The sequence below is a fragment of the Anguilla rostrata genome, chromosome 19, assembly GCF_018555375.3.
Source record: "Anguilla rostrata isolate EN2019 chromosome 19, ASM1855537v3, whole genome shotgun sequence".
NCBI classification, from domain to species: domain Eukaryota; kingdom Metazoa; phylum Chordata; class Actinopteri; order Anguilliformes; family Anguillidae; genus Anguilla; species Anguilla rostrata.
The window spans coordinates 10,902,747-10,914,935 of record NC_057951.1 but is presented as its reverse complement, the minus strand read 5'-3'; the positions used below and the strand labels follow the sequence as shown (position 1 = coordinate 10,914,935).

At 47.7% G+C, this 12,189-nt stretch overlaps 1 protein-coding gene across 4 annotated transcripts in view; it reads right to left on the bottom strand.

Annotated features, from left to right (window-relative positions):
• LOC135245482 (thyrotropin-releasing hormone-degrading ectoenzyme-like) overlaps window positions 1–12,189 on the bottom strand; it is a 95,657-nt gene that overhangs the window by 15,700 nt on the left and 67,768 nt on the right. For 2 of the 4 annotated variants that reach the window (XM_064318536.1, XM_064318539.1), the window contains 4 exons: window positions 11,012–11,077; window positions 7,727–7,938; window positions 2,746–2,834; window positions 74–207 (listed from right to left, as the gene is read on the bottom strand). In XM_064318536.1, the coding sequence (XP_064174606.1) occupies window positions 74–207; window positions 2,746–2,834; window positions 7,727–7,938; window positions 11,012–11,077 (501 nt within the window). The remainder of the gene's footprint in view (window positions 1–73; window positions 208–2,745; window positions 2,835–7,726; window positions 7,939–11,011; window positions 11,078–12,189) is intronic. The other 2 variants (XM_064318537.1, XM_064318540.1) reach the window with 1 other exon arrangement.

Below are 12,189 nucleotides of genomic sequence, written 5' to 3'. Positions count from 1 at the left end.
CGTGGGGGGAGGCCAGAGCGCGGAGGCAGCGGGAGGAAGAGGAGGAGGAGGAGGAGGGAGCGGCCGCGTTCACCTCAGGGTTCCTCAGCAGCTGGCCGATCAGCAGCTTCCAGTTGTGCAGGTGGTAGTTGACGCGGAAGTAGCCCGTCTGATTGATGTTCCCCAGCAGCCACGTGCCTTCGTCCAGCTGACCCACCCTGTGGGTCTCTAAGAAGGAGGGAAAGATCGCCAAAAAAAAAGTGTAAGTACACACAGACGCTCACACACGCAAAAAAAAACATGCACAAACAAAAAAAACAAAGACACACTCATGTGTGCACACACAGGCACACACAAATAACAAGCACGTACACACACATGCAAGTGCACAAACAAACAAAAAACAGAAGCACGCATGGAATCAGGCGAACGCTCGCCATGTCTGAGGCGGCTCGGGAGCTCAGCGTGTGTGTGAGGAATGGAGAGATGTGCTTCTGAAAAGGGCAAGATGGAGGTATAAAGATGGAGAGCAGAGGGCCTGACCTTTTTTTATTCAAAAAGAAAAAAGTCATTTGAAATGCAAATAAGGCGCGAGATTCATAAATCACAATGTCGGCCGTGTACTTCAATGGACAAAACTTAGGATGAAATCTGCGCATATAAACCCTTTATGTACGAGACCCCCGGGGTGTTAGAGAGAGAAGCTAGCACTAGGGGCAAGAGCGAGAACGAATAAAGGGGCATTTAGAAGGGCTGCTTGCATTTCAGCCAGGCTACGTGGGCATGGAATCCATCAGGAGTGATATCGATCGCAGCCCTTCACAAAATCACGTGAGCAAAAAAAAAAAAACCTAGCAGGGCTGCAGCCTGCTCATTACATCTCCAGCAGGTAGAGAGGGATGCTGATACAGACGCTGATGCACTGATACAGGCTCTCTGTCTTAACATGTCTGCTCGTGTCAACCGAGCTCAACTGGCAATGAAGCGGATTTCAGCTGAAAGCACGCTCTGAGATGAGACGTAGCGTGTAACCATCCACAACAGCACAGCTTGTCCTTCCTAATCTCTCTCTGTTTACTTCATTTCATTTTATTCTTGTATCTGAGCTTTGTGCCCAGAAGTTATTCCTAAAATGCATTGCAATTTTATTTTTTTTTCCCAAATCTGTGGAAAGTGATGGAAATTCTCATTTTCGGGGAACACACAGGCGATATCAGATCTCGTTGGGGAGGATGATTTTTTTTTAGGCAGTCTTCCGAAAGAGAGGGATTTAAAAAAAATGTCTGAACAATGAGTCCGCAAGACGCTCTCCGCAGCTGAAGCTCTGGTGTAGACCCCCCGCTCGACACACAACCGCACACCTGTGGCATCGTCCGTCACGTTCCCATTGAAAGGATCAGACTCCAATTAACGTGATGGAGTGTGCGTGCGCGAGAGCGTCTGTATTTCATCTGTGCTCGACATACGCCGCGCGTCCTCACGCAGCGCCCGCTACACAATCTCCCTGCGCCGTGTTTCCATTTGTAATTGCGGGGCAAGCATAAATTCTCCCAACTCGTTAGGTAAAAAAAAAAGAATAATAATAATCAAGGGGCAGGAAGAGAAATGGATTTCGGTAATCATGGTGTATAAGCAGCTGAAATGGATGGTCATTACTGATCCATCAGTCACTGCAGGCGGGCTCTGAAATGTAAGGAGTAAATAACATAGCCGCAGGAAATGTTATTAAAGCCTGTATTGTGTGTGTGTGTCTACATAAACACAATATTCGATTTTTAATGCAGGGAAAATCTCTAAATACTGTACTATAGATCTGCACATATTGTATACTGCCCACGAGTGCTGAATTGCATAATTCTGATTAAACGTATGTTTAGTAATTGCTGTGTGTGTGTGTGTGTGTGTGTGTGTGTGTGTGAGAGAGAGAGTGTGTGTTACGTCCCAGTGCCTTTTGTGCTTTGTGTTTAGTTGCTGACGTGTTTGTTTCTGTCTCCCCTACAGACGGAGATGATGACGTCACAGGATCCAAAAATGCGCCCGAGAGACGACGCACGCCATCGCTTGGCAACCAGGAGAAAGGATGCCTGTTGTGAGGACCCAGGACTGTTGTGGAACAGCGATATTAGAAAGATGCCGGACTATACATTGATGATGTGCATTTGGAAGTTATATATAGTCTTGGTCTGGGTCCGGGTCAGAGTCGGAGTCGGCGTCTTGGCCTACAGCTTGGATTTACCTACTACCTAAATTCCACGTTGTTTGCCGTCTGCAATCTGCTCATCTTGACCACCATCATCTCCATCTTTGTTAATGAACTCTTCTATAACGTGTTAAGTTACTAATGGTAGCCTTCATGTTACTTTTTAGTTATAGAAAGTGCAAATTGTAAGGATAGCCATTACCCCAGTTTATAACTCAGAACATCTGTACATCTTACTGAAAGCATCTTGCCCGGTGAGATCCTGCAACCTGTGCCAAACCTGTACATATGCTTAGAAACTCCTTCAGGACAAACAGATTTAACTCCCTGCTTTTCTGTATAATAAAACACCTTTTATTTTATATATCACGTTGTGCTTCACTGTGTCATTTTTTTGGGTTGTGGATAACACTGAGGTGGCTTTGTGTTATGTCTGATAGTGCACACCTGGGTATAGTAACACAGGTGAGTTACGGGTCTTAACAGAGAGAGAGAGAGAGAGAGAGAGAGAGAGAGCGCACATGCACGTGCATGTGTGTGCCATAAGCACATTCATTCACATTTACCTGTTCTATTTGACACCCAAATGATTGATTCCGGTGATATGTAAGTTGAATTTCCCACTGAAAGGCTCAAAGGGATTTGCCAGAGGAAACTGCAAAGGAAAAGAAGAGAAACATGAGCAGTTTCAGAAATAAACCAAGACACAGCAAACCATGGCCAATCAGACAGACATTATGCAGTGGATATAAAAGGTTACAGCTGTGGACACAGCAACAGTGCTAGTGATACGATACCCAGTGATATTACGGTTCCAGTGTGATTCAGTCATACAATTAACATTTACACACACCCACGCACACACACACACGCGCACACACAAACACACGCATGCACAAACCCTCCATTTTAGATATTCGTGCCAGCGTGGTTGAAAAAGAGGAGGATCGGGCCGTGTTTAAGGGAAGATGAAGTTTCTGACACCTGCCACACGGCTGTCTGCTGGTATGACTGAATGAGTGGAGAATCCCAGAATGGTCCTCTTTGCTCAAACCAACAGAATGCAACACAAAGGGGGAAATCCACACACAGATCGCAGGCCAGCTAATGTCATTACATACCCACAGGACAAGAGAAGACAGCCCTGGTCCTGGTGTGTCACTGCATTGTGTCTCTGCTCCACCCTCTTCCTTAATTGTTCAATTACACAAATTACAGCTAACTACTCAAATTTAAATCAATGCGAATGCCTTCCATCTAGAATGACGAGTCTGTCATGGTTACCGTTAGCAACGCGAGCTGTGGGGAATTTATCCAAAATGCAGTGAAATGCTCTGTGTCAGCCGAACACGGAACTGACCTTAAACTGTTTATATTTGACAAGGAGCTGAAATGAAAATGTCACCCCTTTGAGAGGAGCAACTTCGGATGGGAGAATGTAAAGTCTGACAGGTGCTGAAAGCGTTTATACCTGGCATTTATATGCTTAACCCTCCCTCCCCCTCCGCTCTGGCCTGTTCTGCACCAGCGCTTTAGGATAAGCTGAACTGTGGTATTTCCACCGCGCTGTCAAACACCTTGTGGGTCGCCACCCCGCGCCCAGAATGTGAGGCTGGCACCGGAGTAGGCCTCGCGACATCCAATCACGTGAGAACAAGACCGCTAGAACAGACACGAGGACAGGCGAGCCGTGTAATGAAGGTCGATTCTCCTCACGGGGAAAAGAAAGTCGAGAGCTTGCCCATAAAACTCCAATACCCACCCACCCCCTCTCCTCGTTCCCGGGCCCGGTCTCTCTTACCTCCCATCGATTCTCAATCTCAGCGAGCAGACGTGTGGCGGGCAATCTACGGGCCCGGCCTCTAAATTAACGACCGCGGGGGTCTGGAAAACACGCCATCACAACACTGCCGTGCGGTTCCACAGAACACCACACTGCCTCTTCACTGGCTGAGGAGAGAGAGAGCTACTCCACACGCTACAGGCCCAGCCAACAGCCCGCTCAAACGTCTGCCTCTCAGAAACGCCCGCTGGCTGAAAAGGGAATACGTAACGTCTGAGTTACCATAAAACGTACACTGCCAAAGGAGTTCATTATAACACTTACGTCATATCTGATGTATAATAACTATTACTAGCCTGCTACTAGGGAGAATGAATGGTGTTTTCCAGCCGGGAGAATATTAAGGGGAGAAACGGAAACAGAAAATGTACGCACACACAAATGAAATATAGGGACATCATAAGCTATTAAGAAAACTAACGGTAATTATAATTTAGTAGAGGAGAGTAAACAAGGTAGTGTTTACGCCCACATAAAAACATATGCAGTTCATAAGCAGGTTTACTGATGTATGCAATCACAGCTTTAAATAAGACTGGTGGGCAAAGAAAAATGACAATGAAATGGCTGCGTTGAGGGGGAGGGATTATTGGTGTGTTTTAATATTTAATATGGGATTTTTGAGAAGCTGTAGCGGTTTGAGCATTATTATTCATTTTCCCAAAATGTACTCGCGCAGGCAGAAATTCAGATGAAGTTCTTTTAATAAACAAAAATGAGTTTCTCTCGAGCCTTTCATAATTCAATATCAGCGTGCACGCGTCTGTTGTCCCCCGTATTAAAAATTCTCCACCGCAATTTGCCGGGGAAGGAAATGGAGAGATTGGGCTGCGTTCCCCCCGCTGACGGGCCGCGGCAGCGACTGTAATTAAAACGCGGGGGCCCCGCTAACCCCCCACGCGCGCCAGCGTAACGCGGGGGCCGCTCGGCGGGGGGAGAAAAGGGCCCGGCCGGGATCGTGTAATAAGCAAGCGTAATCGCACGCCTAACAATAGCAGAGGACCCCTTGCCAGAGAAAATTAAAATATATCTGTGCTCCGCATGACTAATTCCATCTATTTCGGTTCTGGGTGATTGGCAGCGGCACTTAATTGTCTTACGCCTAATCTAATCACATCAGCTAGGGCGCGCGCGGACTCGCAAAAGCAGCTGTCTGGAAGATGGGAAATACGGACCGCGGCGAGAGAGAGGGGGGGGAGAGGGGAAGACGGAGAGAGAGAGAGAGAGAGAGAGAGAGAGAGAGAGAGGCCTTGTTTTTCAGCAGTTACTAGAACATTTCCGCTTTTTTTATTAACCGCACAAGAACACGTCTGAAAGGCCTTCCGCTCAAAAGCGTTCTCCGCGCGCGCCGACCCACGACACTCATTAATTTCCCCTTTCTCTGCGGCGCTCTGATTTATCCGCGAGTCTCATTGTTTGAGCTCATAATTGCATTTCATACACAACAAAAGAGCGGGGGGGGGGGGGGGGAGAGGGCTCGGCCTCTGGCGAGGATGACTGAAAGAGTCGGCCTTATCACCAGACAAGCCCTCCCACCTGCGAGGGACGGACGGGCAAACTTTGATTCTCAGAGAAACACAAAGCCAGTGTTTATGAGATGAGACGCGTTCCAAAAGGGACCGCAATGGATAAGTTCTCCAGTGCGGCTGCAGTCAAATACATCGCCATGTTTTAAGGTACCTTTACAAGTTCAAGAGTGGCCAGGGTTTTATCCGCTTGTAAACACACTGCATTTCTCCCACAGAAACTCATAACCTGGACTCCAGCAGGGGCCTGCTGGCTTACGTTTCTTGCGAACAGCCATGCTGTTTTTCATTCAGAGGCAAAGCAGGTCTCCGTTTGGCTCAATTTGTTAAAAAAAAAAAAAAACATTTTATCCTACATGGACTTCCTTTGACAAATGATGTCATATACAGCGTACAATGATGAATTTAGTTATTCGACTCCGGTATGTTTCCTGTCATGAGTGAAAGCTGTGTGAAAAAATAACACTCCATAAGTCAGGGGGGAGGAGGAGGGGGGGGAATTGTTCCAGAGAAGCATGAGTGACAGGGGAGCAAGCCCGGCAGTGACACAGTGTGTTACAGGCTGAGACCCGCTCTGGCCCAGCCACAGGGAAGCATCAGGGGTGTGAGTCTACAGTCAGACGCGCCAGCGGTGAGCAGCATCACACGCTACAGAGACATTCCCGCCGCCCGTCTGACGCCACCTTGGTGACTCCGCTGCCATCCATCTCCACGCCACACTCTGCCCCCATCTTCCCCTGGGGGGGGGGGTGTACTGCTGTTTGTAGCTCCACAGGTAGAATAATATTCCGCTCCACACCCTGTCACGATGCCCAGAACAAATCTGCAGGGTCCAGCCTTATATTGATTTCTGAAATAACTTTGTACTCTAGTACCCAAAAGCAAAGATGCGAACACAATGGGACAAAACAAATTTGGGTAGAGGGGGATTGGGGGGGGGCACACACTTCAGGGACTTCCCTAAAGGCAGGGGGACAAGAGACGTCCCGCATGCATCCACATTGACTGAGCAAAAGAAGAAAAGAGGAGGAGGAGTGCAGCCGGGAGGAAGGCCACTGGGCTCAGTGCTTGACACGTGTTCAGTGCTTCCACTTCAGAAAACACCCCGATACGAATCGATGAGCCAACCGGACATCCCCGCCCCCCTTCTGCGCGTTCCACCCCAAAGCCCTGACGTAACCCCCCCCCCCCCGAGTACATGGAACGTGACTTAACACGGGCAGAGGCGCACACGCTCACACACACCTTACCTGCTCCAGTGCAACCTCTACAACTCAACACCTGTGTGAGAAAGCAGTCTCAGGGCTATCTATCCAAGCTCTAAAACGATGGCAAAAGAGGGAAATGCTCTCTTGCTACCCTCCGCCCCCCTCCCTGCCCCCGCCCCCATGAATATCAAAAACGGTTATTGCTAACCTTGCAGGACAAAAGCACCAGCAACGGTTCGCAAATCAGTGTGCGGTAGAGGCTGAGAACGGGGGTGCGGTGTCTACAGAGAGCGTACAGTCATTTCCTCCTCTTATACAGACACCATTCCTCCCCAAATGAGTAAAGGAGCGGGGCTGGGGGGGGGGTGTAAAATCGGGCTGAGAAGCGATCTTGAATTATTCATGGTTTTTTAATGGAGGATTAAACTAATCCAGCTACAAGCCGCCTGGCCCGCTTCCAAACGGAGGCTGAACCGGCAGCCTGGGAAAGGGGCCGTAAAAGGTCTGAGCTGGCCTCCTGATAGCGCAGGCTAGCTCTGCTCAGCGCCGCCATGTCCTCCCCATCTGCTCCGGGCTGACTGACAGTCCCTCAAACACCGAGGGGAATGTTCACATCCTATAAACACACAGACAGGCAGGAGGGCTTAAGGGACTCCAATGGCCGACAGGTTCAGAGGTTAAACACCCTCCTCCTCGCTCTCGTTCCTTCTTTCTCTTTCTTATCTCTACGTTACATTCTCAGAAAATTTCCGGTTTTACAGAAATGGCAACAAGCTTATGAGTATTAATGCTGTTCACATTGCTCATACTGACCCAGGTGTCACAGCACAGGTAAAGCACGGCAATCCCACTGTCAGTCGGTCTGTGGTTCAGTCTGTCAGATACAGTCTGTCTGTGCCTCAGCCTGTCTGTGGGTGTTCCAGTCCCCCTGTGTGTACTGTAAAGCGCTCAGGAGGCCCAGAGCACATACCTGCTGTTGAACAGGTCCGGGTCCCTGGCCTTGGCGTCCGCGTCGTAGACGAAGTGCTCCTGGCTGATGACCACGCTGCCGTCCAGGCTGTCGTTGCGGCTGATGGTGACCACGGGGTAGCCCATCTGCAGCGTCCAGCGGTCCATCACCTCCTTAATGTTGATGTCCTTCCCCTCCTTCCGCATGGCCTGCGTGTGTGTGGGTGTGGCTACCTTAAATGGTCCAGCAAGGATAATCTTTTTTTTTTTCCCTTTCTTTTTTTAAATTACAGTAAAAGATTTCCAACTTGCTTTGCATTGAAACAATGTGGGACACACAGGTCCCCTCACCTCATAAAACAGCCTGTTTGACTTTCCCCTCAAAATGCTATGCGGTACACATCACTTCTTCACTGGTAATTACCACATCAGGGACATATAATAACTAATGACTCTGAGCTAACAGTTTGGAATTGTCTCTAACCATCCCTAGAGAAAACAAGGGTCAAGGAGTCCCACACACACACTCACTCACTCACACTCGCACACACGCACACACGCACACACAAATTCCCTCAAATAGTAGCAGTAAATTGGGTTTCATGAATGGCTAATGAAAGTCGTGCTGTTAGTATTCATAAAGTGATTGGCTGTCATGGATGGCTGCTGCTGCTGCAGTTATTAGCGGGGTGGCACACAGCTACTGAGAGGAGAAAGCCTTCCTTGCCTGCTGGGATGGCAGAAGTGTTCAGTGTCAGGCGTGTTCAGCGGGTCTTAGGCTCGGTGAGGGGTAAGAGGTGACAGGCCCACCCGCCCGGATTTCACCACAGGGTACTAACTGCAGGGCTGCAACTGCCACTGAGGTCTTGAACTCAGTTTTTATTTTTTCAATGTCCATTTCCAAAGCCCATGTTTAATTCACTCTTTAGTGAGATCGTTAGTTTAGGAGGAGAATGGAATGGTCTTTAATACTCTCTCAAATCTAGAGGCATATGTACAGCACTTACACCCTGAAATGCACTGTCAATGGCATTACTGAATTAAAGGGGAAAACAGCACCCGGCCTAACCCCCTACCCCCACCCCACCCCAGCCCAGCCGAGCTAAGTCTCTGTATTTTTAGGTCCTGGTTATGCCCCTGTGGAAGCCGTGCAGATGCCGCTCGATTCAAATCACGCGCCACACGTCACATACGTTTAGGACGGCGCTTATTGCGCCCGCTGGAGTTTCAAATCAAACCCGACGCGACTGTTTACAGACCGGCTGTTTACGCATCCTTCTAAAATGGCCGCCGCAGCCAGGCTCACAATGGAAAGCCTGTTGTGACGGGAACCCAATATATATATATAGATATCCGCTCCTCCCGGCCTCCCTGACCCCAAGGGGAGCTGAGCTCGGCCATTTCGCTGAAGACGATTGGCTGAGACGTGGGATTAATTGCCCTGTTATTAGACTCCGCGGCCCTCGGGACAGAGGGGTTAGGAAGACACTGGCTCAGAGGGGATGCTCCTTCTGGCGTGAGTAGAGTTTGCCAGTTGTCCGGTTTTTGACCGGAAAGACCAGTGTTCAAATTAGTTTTACATGTCCAGTTTGTGGTCCCGACCAAACAATTGTAATGTAATTAATGTAATGCAAGTAATTTACTGGGAGCTTGTCAGTGACTCCCTGATCTGACATGGGTTCCGAGGGGGAACCAGTTTTGACAAAAACTGAACTAAATCTGGCAACCCTACACACGAGCTAACCCTGGGGTCCCACTGGAAGGAGAGGCACACACAGCAAAACGTTCAGTGTTAAATTAACTCTTACAGTGTACACACGCGGTCCCTATTGGACTTACATGTACTCTGTTAGAGTTGGATTAACACTGGCCATTCTACTGTGTAGGCAACTGACACATCGACTAAATGTTTTGAGGAAAGAAAATTCCCCACATATCCGAGGTATGTTGGAAACAGGTGCTGCAACCAAGATGTTTAAATCATAAGCATAGCATTAATGTTTTACTCATTCAGTACCTAATCCAAATAATTAAAGTACATATCCTTCATCTTAACTGAATAATAAAAAAGGTAAAAATAATACCGCTTATGATATTACAGGAGCACTGATGTGAGCTGCTTCTGCTTTACTGCACTGTCAACAGCAGATGCCTTATTCAGAGCACCATTTGACAGACACTTTATTTTCTACTACCTGATGCTTGCCAAATGAAAAGACAGACTAATATTTTTTTTAAAGGACATTAAAAATGAAGTTTTGAAATCCCAGGTTATCTACGGTTATAATAACTGAAACGCGTGCCAGAGAAGCAGGTGATAAAAGCATACCATTACATTGTAAATGTCAGTAATGCACAGTGTCTTAACACTAAACAAACCATAAAAGTTCCATAAGATAAAATATTCATGTGTACAGCGAACCCATAATAAACAAATCACAAGGATATGTGGTGTTCCTTTAACAAATCAGTTAATGTGATACTTAAAATTCCAGAAAATAACAACAAATCTTTGTGCCCACCGTGTATATATATATATATATATTTTTACCACTGCTAAAGAAATTTGCTTTCAGGGGCAAAGATGCACCCCTCCCTGCCTGTTGGCTTCTGGGGAGACTGATCTCAGGGGCACCATTTCTATGGCATTACAATGATAAGCAGGCTGCAGAAGTATAAACACACAATTGTTTCTTGTATATTGGCATTGTATTATATGGGATAACCTTCAGACATGTGCTTAAACGGAACTTCATCCATCACAGTGATGCATCATAGCATATATTACATACAGGGGGACTCGATAGCAAGCACTGTGCTACTGAAACACTTTTCTGCTGATGAAGTACACCAGTAAGCTGTGCTACGGAGACCCGACTGGATTTTATTAAGGTCGCTCCATTTCCACTTATAAAAATCACTTTTTTTTAGAAGAGCCAATCAATCATAATAATTCTGAAAATCTCAGGGACAAACCAGCGCAAAGCCAGTTCACTATACACGGCGGTGTTTGTGAGAATGAACCGGTCGTAGCCACAAAGTGATTCTATGTGGGCCGAGTTAAGCCATAATCAAACAAGCCTCCACACAACTGCACTTACAGTCTGGCCTGACCTCCGTGTTGATAGACAGGGGGTATTTAATCAGGGGAAAAGGGGCTAACTACTAGTGGAAAATAAATAGTTTTTCACCAAACGGCCATTTGATTTTCAACCTCCAGCACTCTCCATGTGGAGAGCCACGGGGTGCCTGCTCTTTCAAAGCCGGCGGGCGGTAATCACACCCGAAAAAAATAATTTGACCTTACCTCCGAGAACTTGTTCCAAAGGTCATCCCTCGCTGCGTTGCCGTACATGTGCGTCAACAGGTAGTCCTGCAACAGAGACGGGCAGATTTCAATTCAGATTCGCGCTGCGCTATCGCTTCGCTTATCGCGTGCGCAGCGGCCTGGGAAACGGACGACAGCGGAGAAACACCCAAGGTTATCTCCAGACGCGCAGGCAGCACAGAGGCAATCCGTTACGTGTGATATATGATCTGTACAAACCGTCACTGGCTGTCTGAGCGAGATTTGCAGTAATCTTGCGCAGGAGCGTTTTTTTAAGGTGGCTGCATTGTGCTCGTCAGTAAAGTGTGTTTCTAAGGAACAGAACATTACTGTTCAGACTGAACTGATACTGCTCAGGCCGCTGCTCCTTCATATTGCAAGTGGGTTTTTTTTTTTTTTTTTTTTAAATACCATAAACCAATTTTCGTCCAAAATTTTCTCTGCTTCTCCCAATTCGGCACACCCAATTGCATTGGCAGGCTCATCTCATCACGGCGTCCGCTGTGAATTCGGCAGGGCTGCCCTCCTGAACACGTCCCGCGCCTCGCCAGTTCCTTTCACACGCCTACGGTGAGAGAACGGCTCATTCTCACACATCACACGCTACACCCTCTCTCCCTCCACTACTCAGCCATTGTGGCTGAAATGAAGCGCAAAAACCTAAATGTCTAGCCTACAGGAAAGCGTAAGGCACTGCCTTACACTGGGGATGAGTCTCCTCTCCGCTCTGGCCCTACTGGCTGGGGAAAATGCTCTCCTCAACAGTCAGGACAGCAGAGTCACCGCGTATCTTTCCGCTACGGACTGAGAGCCCGGCTCGTTCAAACTGCATCCTGGCTCTAAAACGCTGAATTTTGCTTGTGTATCCTTGGACGTACTTGTGCTACATTTTACACAGTGCCATCAAATCCATTATACTGCTCGCAGCGCAATATCCTCACTGAAAACTCAGCACCATTACTGCCTTTTCGCCGAGCCATTCTTCATGCACTTTGCAGGTCTCCCGGGATAAGAGTGTCTGCTAATCACTCTAATGCAAATGCAAAATACGCCACTCTTAAATCTCAGTTATGTGCTATTAGTCAATACAGTACACAGAATCTAATCTCGAGACAGAAAACATAACAAGGGTATGCAAGCAGGAAGCACATTAGCCC